The 17,488-nt window shown below is 43.1% G+C and overlaps 1 protein-coding gene across 15 annotated transcripts in view; it reads right to left on the bottom strand.

Moving 5' to 3' along the window:
* The window catches only part of CD44 (CD44 molecule (IN blood group)), a 91,191-nt gene that overhangs the window by 7,027 nt on the left and 66,676 nt on the right, over positions 1 to 17,488 (bottom strand). For 8 of the 15 annotated variants that reach the window (XM_086677688.1, XM_086677690.1, XM_086677685.1 and 5 more), the window contains 6 exons: positions 14,521 to 14,622; positions 12,660 to 12,758; positions 11,575 to 11,781; positions 8,702 to 8,767; positions 4,932 to 5,003; positions 2,553 to 2,631 (listed from right to left, as the gene is read on the bottom strand). In XM_086677688.1, the coding sequence (XP_086533814.1) occupies positions 2,553 to 2,631; positions 4,932 to 5,003; positions 8,702 to 8,767; positions 11,575 to 11,781; positions 12,660 to 12,758; positions 14,521 to 14,622 (625 nt within the window). The remainder of the gene's footprint in view (positions 1 to 2,552; positions 2,632 to 4,931; positions 5,004 to 8,701; positions 8,768 to 11,574; positions 11,782 to 12,659; positions 12,759 to 14,520; positions 14,623 to 17,488) is intronic. The other 7 variants (XM_086677686.1, XM_086677696.1, XM_086677697.1 and 4 more) reach the window with 5 other exon arrangements.

Raw genomic sequence — 17,488 nt, forward strand, 5'->3', positions numbered from 1 at the left:
TTTGCTCTTAAGGAAATGGAATGAAGTAGGATTTCCATTGGAAAGCTGAAATTCAAGGAGTCTGGTTACATGAGCAACAGCAAGGAAAGAGGACGTGGAGGTGGGAAAAGCTTGAAATAATAGGACCCCTAAATCGGCATCTTTAGCAGGCGTGACTCACAGATCGCTTCGTCGTGGAGGCCCGCGGTCAACCCTGGCAGGCCAATGTCACGAACTGCTTTTCCGCTTCCGTCTTTTAACCAAGATTCATACACCAGTGCCTGGCACACAGTATGTTCTCAATCAGCTGACTCAGATCCAATAAGTCAACACTGCCGCTAAACCTTAAGCGTCTCTGGGACGAGACGGCACCCTTTCCACTTTTAGTCTTCTCTTCTTCCTCGCCAGCACGGAGTCAGAGGAGCTACTCGAAAGATGTCTGCTAAATACATGGAAGCCTGTCACAGGTCTTTACTTTCCACCGAACTTTCTTTGATGAAAATAGGATTCTGGATCTCTCTCAAATGTAACGTTCAAAGCAGAAAGGCCCCAGCCTTTTAAGAGGATTAGGAATGGGCTTGCGGCTTTAGAAACGCGGTGCACATTAAGGGGCCCGTGCAGCCGTTAACCACCCTCTTAGCTGCGTGGCAAATCTGGTTTAGATTATCTAATCAGGACATAGTAATTTACGGCGTCCAAGCAGCTACTTTCCCGGTGAGATACTCGCTGTGCCGGATCCCGCGTGTCCCTGTTTGCCTGTTGCTAGGGTGACTACTGGTCTTGGGACAAGGGGGAGGGCAGCCGTGAGGCCCCTTTTTGCAGCTGACATGATGGGGAGTGACGTATGAGCTAACCAGCCCCTCTGTACGGACTCCAGCTGCTCTCAGAGACAGCTGAGATGTTTCTCTGAAGAATTTCCCACATGGACGGCATCTGGGGCCAGCGTTTCTATGGCGACATGCGCAAAGCTGTATATGTGTATATGTGAGCAGAAGGGGTACAGTCTAGGCCCTGGAACAAAAGGACTCATTTTCAACAATGGGAAATTCATCTTTAATTGAGCAAAAGTAATCTAAGAGAAAACAAGAAGGCTGAGGGAGAGTATAAAGACTCTTTGTAAGGGCTCCCTCAAGTCACATTATTCAAATTCAGCAAACAAAATCTCTTTCCATTTAGTCAGGAGAGGCTTCTAGGAGGTCTTTCGGATTTCTTTTCCTAGTGTTTGTTCCTTATACAATTGGCTATCATGAGTAACTTTTTTATTATTCTCTCAAAGGTACAGAGAGCAACAGTTATCGACTTTAATACAGCACTTTTATGAACTCGTACCAGGGTAAAGTGACATTATTTGATTTCCTCAGAGAGAGATACTGCATGGGCTGCACATGGCAATAGAATTAGCTGTTTGTTGCTTTACAAAAGCCAACAAGAAACATTCTAGCATTTTCTCCAGATCTTCTCCCCAAGCTAGGGGCATTTTCTGGCCTGTTAGATGATCTAGTGACACAATAAAGGTAGCCCTACTTGGAAATAAGATTCTTATACCGTATAAGAAGCAATCTCAAGGGACATTTACAGAAGGTTTAATGTTCCTCTACATATGCTCAGGGGAAAATAATGCATCTTTAGAGCATTTTGAGCAGGAAATTTAGACTTATAGAATACTATGTACCCTGTCAAAATTCATGTCCTCTGTTGCCAGAATGACTATTTTCATTCATTTCACTTTAGGTGGTGTTACCTCTTGAGCCTGGTCACAGCTAAATCAGGTATATGTATTATTTAAATAACTTCCAGCGTGATAGGCCTTGGTTGAGGCAGGGAGACAGAGGGACCTTTGAGGCTATACAAACGGCCCAGATGCTGTTTGACAGTCTTTATTCAGACTTTTTTTAAGGAAAATTCTTCATCATTTCATAGACTGTTGGGGAGCTCTTCCTAAGCAATAACCCAAATCCTTTCAACTATAGTTCCCAGAAAAGAGAAAACGGTATCGTTACAAACAACAACAACGAATGAAGACAGTAAGAAACCCATAGAAATCCGATGCCTATTTTAGGTAAGGGTTCTAGAAGGTTCTGTGGGCTTCAGACAGACTAAAGAAGATGACCAATTCCTAGATCTTTATACACCAATTTCTGCAATATGGATGCATTTACTAAATATTGTTTAATTAATCAATGAATGAGTACATACTCCTATGCCTTCCCAGTGAGATATTTTATAACTTTCATCAGATGGAATCTCCAAGGGTTCAACCCTGAAAAATTAAGAACCTCCAAAGATTCCACACTGTTTAAAAGTGATGTTCCAAATAATCACAGTGTCTGTTTTATCTAAAGAATGTGCAAAAGCAGGGCTTCTTGAACTGCACCCAAATCCCTGGAATCTTGTCAAGACACAGATTCTGACACAAGACATCTGGGTGGGGCCCCAGATTCTGCATTTCTAGCAAGATCCCAGAGTGTCGAGGCCACTGGTTCCAGGGGCTACACTCTGAATAGCAAGGCACGTAAAGCCCACATTTAAGTGACGTCCTTTCAAAGCAAAGGCCCCAAGGTGCATCCCCTTACCTTCTTCGACTATTGACAGCAATGCAGACGGCAAGAATCAAAGCCAAGGCCAGGAGGGAGGCCAAGATGATGAGCCATTCTGGTGAGAGTGAACCAAAAGACACCTGTGAGCTTGGGAAAGACACTTTATAAAAACAAAAATGCACTTTATAAATTGACCTGGTCCAAACAAGAACTACACTCAGCACCACAGGTTGAGTCTGGCCAAACGGCCTCGCCAACTGGCAGATAATACTAGAACAATTCTGCTATAGGCGTCTGCCCAACAGGCCTCTTGTTTTAAACTCTTATCACCAGTCAGAATTTTCAAGTTCCTCCAGAAGAGGCGTGTCTCCAGAAAAATCAGAGAATCACCTGCAGAAACTTGTAAAAGCTTTTGGTGCAATATTATTAAGTGGACTAAAGGACATTTATGTTTCCCTTGAAAGGAACATTCTTCTCCTATATAAGAACCTTACGTTTTATGAAGAAACACAAAAGGGGACCATGTACTTAGTGGATAGATAAAGGACACTCCTGCAGAGGTCTGAACTTATGCACATTCAACAGGGCGGGGTGGTGGTCATTAGGCACAACTCATCCTTCCAAATGTGCATACTTTCGAGCCAACAGTGACACTTCCGGGAATTTACAGCGCCTCAGAATTAGTTATGAAGATGTTCACTGCTGTGTTATTTATACTAGTGAAAGTTGAAAATGACCTAAAATAATAGTAAGGGATCAGTTACATAAATTAGGGTATACTCACTATAGTATGGGCTCTGATAACAGGAGAAGGATATTTAATGACGTTGGAAACGTAACGAGCAACCAGTTGGGAGTGGTGACTTACTACACAGCATGCATGATGTAATTACATTTTTGTATAGAAATTACATTTTTAAATGATGGGAGGGACGTCTATGAAAATGGTAACCATATTTCTGGGTGGTGAGGTAGATAAGAAATGATTTATATTTTTGTCCTTTGGTGTGAATTTTCTAAAATGTCTCCAGTAACCATGTATTACTTGTGGACCACTAACGTGTTATATACAGGTCTTAAAATCAAGCTCTAATGGGATAAAAACATGACTTGACAACTTGAATCAATTCCCTTGCCAAGCGGGTTGCGTGTCTGTGCAATGAGCTAGAGCTCAAGCACCAAGAAGAGTGCGAAGTCATAGGTCATCCATTCGTCTTTGAGAGTCTTGGTTCTCCTCCCATGTCCAGGGCAGGACTGCCTCTGCCGGACCTCCACCTGGTTAGGTGACTTTGGGGAGGGAGGTGGAGTCAGGAGGTGGGGAGGCCAACAGGAGATAGCATTTCTGCTCTTTTCTCTGGTCTTTCCTCTGAGATGCCTCACATTCACCCTCGTTAGAGCAGGGAAGAATATTGCAAATTGCACGTCCGCCACCCCCACATCCCCAGCAGCCCGCCGCGTCTCTCCATTTGCTCCTCTCCCAGCTCAGAGAGAGGGCTCTGGCAAGCCGAGGCAGGGGGATGAAGTGATTCCTACATTCTCCCCTTCCCCCGAGGGAGGCTCAGCTTGGAGGCCTCTGAAGAGGGGAAGGTTAAAAAGAGAATTTACAACCCTAGGAAAACCGTTCCTTCTTTGTAATCCCCCCATCCCCACCCCACCAAATGCTCGGTTTTGAGCCCAAGTCAATCAGATCGAGAATTTGCCTCAAGTGCCTTAAATCTTGATGGTCAGGAGAGCCAGGGGTCCCAGCCTCCTCACCCCGCAATGTGACTCATTTAGACACTTTCTTCTGTCTGGATCAGTAAAGGCTGTCCCTCGAGAAAAAGCAGTTTGGGGATCGGAAGAATGTTTTCACTCCACTCCACACACACGGCCTTTACATCTCCTCACCGTCTGCAGTGTGAGAGGAAAGTCGCACGCTTCACCCCAAACCCAGAAATTAAGGGGAAACTGGGCGGGGATAGGAAGGACCTGGATACGGCATAAAGTCCATAGAGTCAGTCATTTGGGAAGGAAGCATTAGTAACTAACGGGTCACTTCTTTGGGATAGGCCAGGAACAGGTCTGAATGTTAGCTCATTCAATCTACGGGTCCCAGAGAAAAGAGAGTTTCATTCTTTCCTACCAAGTGCTCTCGTTCACCCTTTAGCTTGCAAAGAATATGCTTTTTTTTTTTTTTTTTAGAGAGAGAGAGTGCACATGTGAGTGAGGGAAGGTCAGAGGGAGAGAGAGAAGAGAGAACCTTAGGCTTATGCTGAGCGTGGAGCCCTCGGGGCTCGATCCTACGACCCTGGGATCATGACCTAGCAGAAATCTAGAGTTGGACGCTCGGCTGACTGCACCACCCAGGTGCCCCAAGAATGTGTTTTAGTCCCTCCCCCCCCCTTTTTTTTTTTGGCTTCACAGATTGAAACTTACCTGGAATTTGAGGTTTCCGCGTAGGACCGGAGGTCGTGTTCGCCCCACCTTCTTGACTTCCACTTGTGTGTCCTGAGAGGAAGAAACAACACCTCTCAACCCAAGTTTGGAATGCGTGACCACGAGCTCCTTACAGAGCAGTACACAGGGCCGACCTCTCTACGATCTGCTCACTGTGCAGCTATTTATAGATTCAAGCCATAGACATTTATAAAGTGTTACACGAAAGACATCTCCCCAGAAAAGTTGGTTTGGTTAAGGCTGAGGTCTGGAAGCGTTATTTTCATCAAGAACAGGAGAATTCTCACCAGTGGTGCGGCACAGTGTTTCAGAGCTTGGGCTCCAGGGCAGGGCAGTCCTGGGTTCGAGTCCTGCCTCCACCTCTTGCCAGCAACGTCTGCTGAGTCAAGCTACCCTCTCCAAGTCTCAGTTTTCTCATTCGGAGAATGGGGATGAGAATAAAATCCACTTCACCGTCATTTACAGAGGTTTAAAGAAGGACGCAAAGTTGGGAATTGTGTGAAGCAGCTCCATTCTGATTCAGGACCTTGCTACTCAAAGTGGGGTCCCTGGACCAGCTGCGGAGGTGTCCCATGTGGGAGCTTGCTAGGAATACAGAATCGCAGGCCTCACCCCTACTGAACTAGAATCTTCATCTTAACAAGATCCCTAGAGGATTCATATGCTCCAGAAACTCCAAAGCATATCTAACAATTGCAGTGAGTGTCTTCCTGGACACAAGCATAAATATTAAAAAATAAGGGTTTAGGGGATAGTGACCCTTTCTGTCTAGAAAAAAATCACCCTAGTAGAGTCCCCGCTATTATGTTATTGGAACATGCCTTTTCAGAAGAATGAATATTTTCTACCACTACAAAACACGACAAGGAAACAAACAAAACAGCTCAAACTGGAAGGGAGTGTTGCAAGACAAAGCATCCACAAGTCCGAACGGGAGGCTCATCAAAATGAGGGAGTCATCATGTTTTAAAGGAAACTTCTAAGACATCTGTGAAGAGACTCACCTGAGTTAATGCTTTGGTTTTTGTTTTGTTTTGTTTTGTTTTTTTTGCTTGTGTTTTTTATGCCTCCTCCACTGCTTCAGAACAAAATTTGAAAACATCCCACAAAAATGAACTATTTCTCCCTACCAATGGGGAACCCACTGCAAAATTCTAAAAGTCCACCGAGGGAAGACAAAAAAGTAATCAGGGCAGTCTGTTTGGCTAAGCAACGCATGAAGATGGCCAGGCTTGAAGTACATGAAGATTTCCAAGGACAGTCAAACTTTAGACTGTGCAGAGTGGACAGTGAAATCTCGATGTTGGTGGTTATTTTAGAGCAGCTGACTCCTGTTTATACAATCTCCTGTTTTTGTTAACCTTGAAATGGAACAAAACAAATTCTGACTAGACTTTTGGCCATTCAACATACCTCATGTCACTTTGAGAGTGGCCTCTTACTTTACAAACTTGAGAAGGAGTCCAAGGTGCTTTTTCCGGCCGCCTCCCAGAGTCCTTGGTCACTGGCAGGTTTTCACCTGTGCAGGTGACTGGATGTGGGCCATGCACCCTGGAGATCTTTGGGCTTGAAAACCATCTAAGTGGTGCAGACGCTCTCACTGGTCTTTCTCGGACTCACAGCAGCCTTTGATATTTGAAAAGGAGGCCACTAATGGATCTTACTCTCTTGATTTCGGTTTTCAAAAAAAGCGCTCCCAGCAAGGAAAGATCGGGGTGTGTGTGCAACAAGATGAAACCTCCTACTTGAACAATAGACACTGGCGCAGGAATCAAACAAAAGAGACCGCTCCCGCCCACCTGATTCTCACTTGAAGCAAAAGCCAAAGAAGATGGACGAGATGCAGCAGGCCTCACCTTGCACCCTAGAGGTCTGCAAACCCAGCCGGGGTAGGGCTAGCTAGGAAAGCCAGTTCTGCAAAGAGGGACACTTGACACTGTAATTTGGAGATGAGAGCTAACCTGAGACGTGTGCACAGAGATCATTCAACTGGCCTCAACTGTGAGAAGAACAAGTCCAGGACAGAGCTTCTCAAACTTCAGTGCACACCCAGTATGGGTGGAGGTCTGGTTAAAACGCAGATCTTGACGCAGCAGGCCTGGGATGGCTGGGGATTCTGCATTTCCAGCCAGCTCCTAGGTTGATGTCCCAGTGGCTGGTCCAAGGACCACACTTGGAGTAACTGGGGCCTCTTAATTTTAGAGAGCATGTGTTTTAATAATAACTCCCTATCATTTCCAAGATTTTGTCACTTTCCTGATACCTCACGTTCTTCACGAGAACTCTGGGAGGTAACTGAGGCAGGTATCCTGGTCCCCTTTTTACTAAGAAGGAAACTTAAAGGAAACGTAAAAAGGCTAATTTGCTAAATGCCCCAACCACGGAACCTAGAGACCTTGCGACTTCTGTCTTTATTTTAGAAACATTTCTAATGAACCCCTATATCCTGTGCTCTTACATAAAAGCTTATTACCAAGGCACCATGTAAATACCCACCTGCATATCTGCTTTAAGTGTGTGAACCTTTAGGCCTGGAGGCAACCGTGGCCCTGACTTAGGCGTGAAGGACAGACCGTGGTTCATATGGATTTACCTGGTTTTCATGGATCACCTGGACTGACGATATCAGGGACACACAACCTCTCAGTGGCCCCACCATTTTCGGTCACAGGTAAACCTGCCTCATGTCAGACTTCTGTTGCCTGGAGTAATATTTCCATGGGTGGGATCTGAGTCACGGCAAATGTGTATCCACTTAATCATACACGCCTGGCCGTAATTATGGTCATTACGGAGTGCTTTCTCCAGAACGGGCTTATAGAGAGGCATTATGAGACCCCCAGGGCTTGAAAGCTGGCTCCACCGCTCAACTCACCAGTCATGTCAACCCAGCCACGGTACTTGCCCTCTCTGGGTCTTAGTGTCCTTGTCTGTAACACGGGATGATAACAGTACTTACATAAGTCACAGGGTTTGTAGGATGATGAAAAATGGTAATATTAGATGAACCACACGAATCTGTGGCTCTTTGGCTGTTGACCTAAAAAAAGGGCAGTTTCCTATGGTCCAACCTAGCACATGTGAAGTGTTTAGAACAATGTCCCTAGCACATAGTACGTTCTCAGTAAATGCTAGGTACCCTGTTCTGGGGGTTACGCTAACTGCTTTACGCATCCTTAAGGTTTCCGATGCAGCAGGTCTGAGGTAGAGCCTGAGCATTTGTCTTTCTAGTAAGTTCCCTGGTGATGCTGATGCCGCAGGGATGGGGACTGCACTTTGAGAACTATGGCGCCGGAGGAGAGTCTTCTGTGTGGAAGGATCAGGAAGAATACAAGTAGGGTCTCAATTTAACATTGCACTACACCAGATTAATAAGAGCGTGGGTTTTGGAGGAAGAACGGTCTGGGCTTGATCCCAGCTTCTCCATATACTGAGGATGCTGCTTAAGGGATTTGAGACTCAATTTCATAACGATTAAAATTGGGATAACCACAATTGTCGCAGGGCATTGTTTTCAAGACTAAATGATGAAACCTGTGGAAAGCATTCGGCGTAACCCTCCGCACAGGGTACTGTAGCTAACACCATAATATTTTCATCAGCAGTGTGATTTAATAAGCACCCTCTGTGATAGTGATGCATAAAGAAGTCTGAGAACCTCTCTTCTTGAGACACTGACTCATACTTTATTAATCATCAGCAGGTTCAAATGATGATAACAGTAAATTACTCAAGCAGCTCAAACTCACCAGCTGATTCTGATCCATGAGTTGTATGGGACCTCCCACTGGGGTGAACTGGCGAGTCTTGGTCTTCTGTAAGGAGCAATTAGAAAAGGGTCGTTACTGGGTGTTCCCATTACAGGGAATCTGTTCCAGTAACAGGGGATACATTCCAGGAACCAGGGAATCTGCCCTTCCTCACTTTTGCGTTGTCGGACAGCCCCTCACCAAGTTCAGGCTTTTAAGAGTCACCAAAAAGCAATGGCAAAGGAGCCTTGAATGGCTTCATTGGTACTAATTACTGCTCATCGCTTGACCCCCTGGTGAGGAGGCTAGAGCTTTGATCAACAGTAAAGAAACTGGGACAGCACAGACCATCCAGGATGACCACGGGAAGTGCGGTTTTGATAGAAATCTAATAACCATAATACTCTAACAAAAATATTATGATGTCTTCTCAGGTCTGAGGTTGGAACCTGATACTGTGTTTTTGAAATGAAGATGATACGCTTTGAATTACACAAACGTGATCACTGGGTGTGGATGTACTCTCTGGCTCAGAACATGAGCCATTTAAAGAGCTTTCTCTGAGGCAGGAAATAGACAATGGTTTTGGTGAGTAAAGGATCTTGGTGTTGAATTATGTAAAGATTCAGAGGGAAAGCTCAACTGCTTATTTAGAGAAAAAAAGTCAGAAGACAAATGAAAAAGGAATAAGGAGATAGCTAACCTGTGAAAAATATGGACCTGGTTATTAGAGTATGTTTCAAAAAAACCCAATATTTTTCAAAAATGAAATCTGTAGTTTTCAACACCAAGAGTTAATATAATTCTATCCCCTCAATCATCCATCAGCAAAAGGTTTTAGATTGAAACAAGATTTTGAGTTGCTACAATCTGGATCCACAGGTCAAATCTTGGATTCAGCATATGGGAACCCCTGTTCTTCTCCCTCTTCCCCACACATTTCCAACACTACACTGGAATCTTTAAAAAAAAAAAAAAAAAAAAAAAAAGCAAAGCAACAACAAAGCAAAAAGAAGACAAACAGCAATAACAAAAGGGACAATGGTTTCATAAAGTGGCTGTAGTCACCCATTATGAAGATTAAGGTAATCTGATCATCACCATGTCTTTGATTTGAGAAGGCAGAAATAGGCGACCTGTAATCTCTAGTATAATTGTACGGAGAATTCAGTTTGCTTTGTTTCTTGGTTAGAATACCTGAAAATAGCATTCGCTGAAACGCCAATACGAGCAGCCCCAACGCCACCACCATCATCATCTCCGCCATCACCACCGCCACCACTACCACAAGTGCAAATGTTTTAGTTCTTAATATTAAGCATAAAGACTGAGAAAAATGTATGGGAAGAAATAAGCTGTAGCTGAGTGGTTTGGACGAAAACCAAGGATGGCAGATCACTTACTAATCATTTAATCCATGGAGAACCATGAAAACTCTGTTTGACCACGGAATACAGAAGGACTCAGCGTATGTGAATATCCATTTTGCAGAAAGAGTTTTATTTACTCACAAATAAAATAAATTTTATTTTATTTATAGCCCTTCTATGATACCATTGCCGTTAAAACTGCCATGTTAAATTTAAATGCATTCAATTGCCCAACGGGCCTTATTTTGCTGGGAGAAACCAGGCAGCGCCCTGAGATTCATTTCTCTGGAAGAAAACCAACAGTGCTGCTTGGATTGTTTTCATCACTGAGCGCAGAACCATGGTGAAAACAAGAACCAAAGGGTGTAAGGAGCTTTGTCATACCAATATCCCGAAAGTCAGTATTTTTAAAAACTGTTGTGTTTTTTGTTTTTCCAGAACCTCTGTGGTGAGCAGCCCAGAGGAAAGAATCCAAGCAGGTGGTATTCTGAGTCTTCTGTCCCCATATCAGTCAGAGCCTCACAGATGCCATCTGTTTCCTATATTGGGTTCTCATAAGATTTATTCTTTTTGAGGGGAAGGAGAGAAAGATCTTGCTATAAATAAATAAATTTATATATTTATTTGTGTGTGTATATGTATATATATATATATATATATATATATATATACATATATATATGTTTTTTCAATCACAAATATTTAGTATAATTCAGTGGTTGAGTGGGAAGGGCACAAGGAGGAACAATTCCAATTCTCGTCTGTTAACCAGAGGTGGTATTTCTAGTTCTCTTTTCTTCAGTGTAAGTTTCTTAATGCAAATGGGGGAACAAAGCGAGGGAGAAGCAGGGGAGACTGTTATTTGAGAAAAGAAGTCTCACGCTCCTTTCGGGTCTGGGTCCAACTTAATTGCATAAGTCATCTTTAGTCCTCTCTTTGCCATTACAACAAGAGAAATCGTGCCTATTCATAATCAGTAGATTAACTCATGAAGTTTGAGGTGTGAATCATAAGTAGGTTTGGCTACAAGCCCGTCACCGAAAGCAAAATTTGCCGATCCATCACCAGTAAAGATAATAATTTCAGAGCAAAGACATTAGCATATGGACATTATTCACATGTTGGGTAAACCCTTACTAAACAGGTAGCATATCTTAGTTGAATCAAATGAAATTGCTAATATTTAACGACTTGGACCTACAACAACATTGATTTTGTGTGGTTCAAATTAGTATATCACGAGATTAGGAGCAAAGAAAGAAATTCTACCATAACAACCAAGTCACAAAAATAAATGGAGGGTACTCTGACAAATAAAAGCATTATTTATCTAACCTAAATCTGACTTTATTTGCATTAGAATCATGACCTGTAATAAAAGCCATTCCCATGTCACAAATCAGCCTAATCACAGCCTACACAGAAAATGTCCCCCGCAGTATTCAAGCACGCGTTGTTTCTCTCTGTAGAAAAATCAAACCAGATAACAAATGGCCAAGTTACCTGAAAAGAAACGATCAACATTAGAGTCGGAATCTCCAGCAATATTAACTTCAGTAACTTCAGGGACCCCCGTCTTAGCAGGGGTCACTGGGATGAGGGTCCTGGGTTCCTTTGTGGCTGGGGACCGAGAAGTATAACCTTCCACTGAAGTAGCTGAGTCTTCAGGAAAATGTCCACTTCTTCTTCCACCTTTGCCATCAGTCCTATCTGTGTGGAGGCGGAATCAATGGTAAACCCACATTTGTGAGGCCGCCACCCAGCAGATGCCTGTCTTCAGAATGGTCAGATGCTACAAAAGCTTTCCATTCGTTATTCACGAGTACGGAGCAAAAGACCGTGTACTTCCTTATACTATCGAAGGGAAGCAATATTTTGCAGTTGGCATCACCTGGACATCTATGGAAGAGATTTCGGTGATCCCCATACCCAGAAGGGGCATTTGTTGCAACACCTGCCCGGATGATCGAAGTTAGGTTTATGCCACTTCAACTAACTGTGGCCCTTCAAGTCAATTCGGGGACTAGATAATCTTGAGCTCTTACTCAATTAGACCCACCACGGGTGAAGTGGAAAAAACACATCACTGAACTGAAAAGTAAAATCATGCTGCCCGCAAATGGAGTAGCAAATGCAAGGTTTCAAAGACCCGACGCTTTGATTATTCTTTCCTTTGCCATAAGGGCACTGCTCCTCAGTCGCCAGCACCATGGATTTATGTCCAGATGATGAACGGCAAAATAATGTTATCAACGAAAGGGAAATAGAAGGTGACAGCATTCAGACCTTTACACAGATTGCAAACCATATATAAGCAATATGTTATTTTAAGACCACACCACTAATTCCACAGCTTAAGAAGCCTGACCTTTAAGACTAAGAAAGAAATACGGTTTGCACTCAATGTACAGACAGTAGCTTCTAAGAGGTCTACAAAGCAGAAAAATCAAAGAGCCATCACCAGCCACACCTTCTGATCAGAAGTGACAGCATAGCAGCAGTCAACTGATGTGCCTCCACCAAAGACACTGCAAAGACATCCATAATTTATCGATTTTTATCAAGAGCTGGAGCCAACTGGGCTTTACCATCCTTGCTGCTAGATGTTGGAGTAGAAGTCACTGGATGGTCTTTATCTTCTTCCCAGTCTCCATGTGATGTAGAGAAGCTCTGAGTATTACTCTGCTCTGTTTCAAGGAGGGATGAATCCAGCATTAATTTGGAGCCGTGAAACACATCCTCTGTTATCTGCTGACAGGAGGGGTCTAACTATCGCAGTGTCCGATGGGTAGGTGCATAGGAATACTGTAGTTTGTGCACGCCACTCTCTTCTGATTGACAGGAATGTGTAACGGAATTCTGTTTTGTCCCTTAACTGGCTCCTAAGAACTTCTTTTTCAGTGTCATCAACAAAGGCAAAGTGACAAGGTGAAGCCTGAACCAAGACTTTGTCCACCCTGGAACATCCTGGCCCAAGTCACTCGGGAAAACCAGAGAACATAGAGACAGGGGAAAAGGAATGGTTGAATTCCAGTGCTCCTATAAATGATCAAGAGTACCTAGCTGCGGGTCAAGAAGCACAACTGTAGGGAGATAAATACGACAGCGGCAGGTAGTCTACCCCTAATGACTAAAAAAGGAAGAAGTTCTAGAATCTAGAATAACCTGCTCGAGTAACTCGGATCAAATTTACACAAAGAAATACTTCAGTACCTTCTCAAGAATATTAAATTAAAGTTACCATTTTTCATCTATTATTAGGTTTTTGATCTCGCCCGTGAATGAGGATTCTCATCACTGCACTAAAATGCCAGGAAACGCTTGCCTGGGCAAACACAGGACCTTCACTGACATATATCAATTTGAGGTTGAACCATTGCCCATATCTGAAATCACTTGGGACTGTTTTGAGTTGATTTCTTTTGGGTCCTTCTAGGAAAGGTACTGACCTCTGAGTTACAGGTGCAGGCATTCCATAAACCACATCCATAAGCCACGTCCACCACCAAGCACACATCACAACCAGGAGAAAGACATTCACCCAAATCCCAATCCCAGTATCAGAATACAAGACATCGGGGCCATAAAGTGGAAATACAAGACCCTCCGTTGGAGGGGCCCACTCTTAGGTTTATCTCTATCTCCTCTGATACGTAACACTGTGCTACATACGTTCTTGGTGATCAGCACACGCTTGCTGATGTTTTCCTTTGCCTAAAAGGACTCTGTCCATTATGTGTAGCAAGCAGTGAAATGAGTTTCTTAATTCTGGATTTCTTTCATATTCTGTGAAGAAATTGTGAATGATTTCAGGCTGATCTCTAAGATAGCCTTGTCCATATAGTGGAAATTAAGGCTCCTGAGGAGTTTAGCATTGCTTCTACCGGATGTTTAGCAGTAGGAAGAGGTCCTGGCAAACATTCCTCTTCTGTTCCCAGGCCCTGTCACCTTTGTTAATTGTCAACAACATGCCTTGCCCCTCTTCTGTGGGCTGTGGTGATTTCCCTACTCTCTCTGATTAGCCAGGCCCAAATGATCTTTTCGCAGCTATGAAAGCAACCCTACCCCTCTCCTGCCTTGACTGGAGGAAAGATGGGAACCAAAGGCCATGGTTGAAACATAGAGAAACTACCGTCCTAGCCGTGGTCTTGGGTGTCACTGGCATAACCATTTAGAGAAAGAAAATCAACTTGAGCGGAATCCCCCAACCTTTTTATTTTCCTTAAGATAAGGCCGTTGAGTAGGGAAATCACCAAGAATGAAGGAAAAAATCAGATTTAAAGAACCCGCCAGGAAAATATCGGCAATGGAGACCCTTTTATCGTCTGGGCTGAGCCAAGCCACATAGCACTAACTGCATCATTGTATCACCAAGCTCTGTATCCAGGCCAGTGTGGGCCAGAGCTGAAGCAGGATCACAGGCCAATAGAGGGGCTGTTATGTCCTTACGAGTCGTCATGGAAAGAGGTCCTGTCCTGTCCAACTCTTCCACCGAATGTGTGTTTGGATCTGCAGAAGGTTGAAGTGTTGTACTATGGCTGGAGTCCATATCTGAGGGAATTAAATCGGTGTTATTGCCTGATTTACTAACCCACCTCCTGAGGGTGGTTTAGGGTCTATAGACAAACTATTTTTATATTCAAACCTGGACAAGAAGGAAAAAACGTTCATACTGATTGATGCCTGCAGAACTGGGACAAACGATTGCTTCTTCAAAAGAGAATCGTAAGAAGCAGGTGGCTTTCACTTAAAGACTGAGTGTATGAAAGGTACAATTTTTGTTTGCTTTTGCTGGGTCTGGCAGGGCTCTAAATGAGAACACGATGTGCCTCCCAAGCCTCGCAAAAAGGCAGAAACATAGCCCACGTGTGACTTGTCTCGTTCCCTACACATTGTCTTCCTTATAGATCCACGTGATCTGGATTGTAGAGAAAAGACAAAACGCACTGGTTCCGACACCATTTTATCACATCTCCCTCACTTGGGTCAAAAGCTTGTTGTTGTTGTTTTGTTTTTTTCTTATAGCCCTCTTCCCTCTTTTGGCCCTCTTTTGCGCCACAAAGTGAATGGGCATATAACACATAAAATTATCATCCAATACTACCTCCATGAAGGCCACAGGAGGTATTCAGGGGCAAGAAAAAAGAAGCACATGTCAGTGAATCATTCTCCCCGTAAACACAAGTATGAGGTGTCCTTGGCACTTAACATGTACAACGTTGAGTGGTACAGAAATGTCACCGACATATTGATATATCCCGTTTCTAGTAATCGCTGCAAAGTGCTGCTGAAATGGTAAGTCCTAAGTGAAAGAGTCACCAATCGACCCACAAGCACCATCACTGTTGCTGGCTCTCCGGCTCAAAGTACCCCCACACCGCTGCATCTGGAGAGATTTGACCAGGTCCAGATGACTCCAGTGGGAAACACTGGAATACTGGGCCTTCACATTCACCCTGCGGCCTTTACTACAAGAAAAGAGAATCAAGATCTTTGTAGGACAAGACGTGGCTAACTGTACTATCCCAGGTCTCCAAAAAGAGGAAAGACAAGCTAACCCAAATTGAAATCCCAAATGGATATTTTCCCAGAAAGAGTCCTGTCTGTTGAAAGTCTCTAGACACACTTGTTCATCGTCTTCCCCTTCTACAGTAGCATTGTTCAAGATGTATCGCACCGTTCTATGGTTGAAGCCAATTGTATTGCCCTTTGCATGTCTAACTCAATGGACTTTCTTTCTATTCATCAGTGGATAATTGATTCTGAAGCTGCTTTACTGGCTTGGTTCCCACCGTGGATAGACCAGAGCCTCCAGCTGCCACGTGCATAAATATGTGTGCTGGGTTTGCATGTAGCCTTGACCCACTCAACCCAACGGCCACAACCTAGCCATTCAAACTCATCTTCCTTTATGACAAATGGACCCAGTAACTCTGAGAAACTCATTCCTTGGTTTCCCTTTCTTTATGTTTCTCCTTACATGAGTATCCTTCCTAAAAACAAAACAATACAAAACAAAACAAAACAACTTTCCCTGACTTCCTTTCTCTGCCTATCCATGTTTTTCCGTCTTTGAAAAACTAAGTCTGATCTACCTTTCTCTGACACTCTCTAGAGGGTCCTCTGGATTTTTGTGTTTATTGTTGGCAACATTCATTTGGCATCTATTTGCTTATTGTCTAGTATTGTTAGATATATTTTGGTGACAAATGTTTTCCTTCCCTAGCTAAATTTTAAGTTCTTTAAGAGCACGGACCCAGGCATCACTGGGTGTCTATATTGCATTGCACATCGGTAGAAATGTAATACAATTATAGCTTAAGGGATATCTGATTGTTAATATTTGGGTACAGTATAGGATGTTTTAAAGAAATGAAGCCACGGAGACTGTGGAATTCATTTTAGAGATAATTTTGTTCAACTCAATATCAAGAGACATCATCGTCATGTTCTTAGTCCCCATTTCAATAGTTTGTGTTATGTATGCCTTTGGCAGTTTGGATCCAGATAATATATTCCATTCTATGACCAAAAATTCACATTCCTTTATTGAGTCTTCCTGTCTATCTCTCTTTTCGGAATGTTACATCCCTGGGATCAAGATACCTTACTGAATAATTTTTAAAAAATTGAGTAGCTCAACTCATGGGTACGGTAAGGAACATGGAATCTTCAGCTTAGTAATGACTGAGAAAAAAGGGATACCACCTGCAGCCAAGTCCTGCAGATTCTCTCAGGAAAGCTGCCATCTGTTCTGATAAAGAAAGAATTCTTTTTAAAGATAAAAATTGGTCAAATAAAATCATAGTCTTCCATTCTTGCAGAACTGCAATTCGTATCTTTTTTACTCTCTCTCTCTCTCTCTCATTTCTGTTTTTAACCACTTATAGGTAAATAAAAAATGGTATTTAAGAAAACAGGGATTCCATCCTGTCTAAAAGTTGCCTACTTGTTAAATTTGTAAACATTTATTGAGAGCCAAGAGTGGTCTAAAGCCTAAGTCACTGGGTACCATATTTCTCTCTAAATGTGGCAAGAATGAATAAGAAAGCTTTCTGAACTTTTTAGTTACTTTTTTGAAACGAGTACTCACCAATTTTTGACCTCTAAGATTTCTCTACCAAAGACAAGTTACATCTTTGGGTCTACAGGGAAAATAGTCACTGAATTCAATCACTTCACTCTTTTTAGAACACTGCACTTAAAAGGAAATGGAAAACAAATGTTGAGACTGCTCCTTCTTCAGAGAAAATAACCTCCACTCTCACCCTCTTAGGATCTTTGACCCCCTCTGTCTGAATTCTTCAGTCTCAGCCCAGAAATTCCCATTCAGATGAATGTGCATATCACTCCCACATAGACACCTAACTTTTGAAGCAACTTCAAGTTCCTTAGGAAGTAGACTGTTTCAAAATCA

This window comes from Puma concolor, chromosome D1 (assembly GCF_028749965.1).
Source record: "Puma concolor isolate L17-30 chromosome D1, mPumCon1.1.hap2, whole genome shotgun sequence".
Classification (NCBI taxonomy): domain Eukaryota; kingdom Metazoa; phylum Chordata; class Mammalia; order Carnivora; family Felidae; genus Puma; species Puma concolor.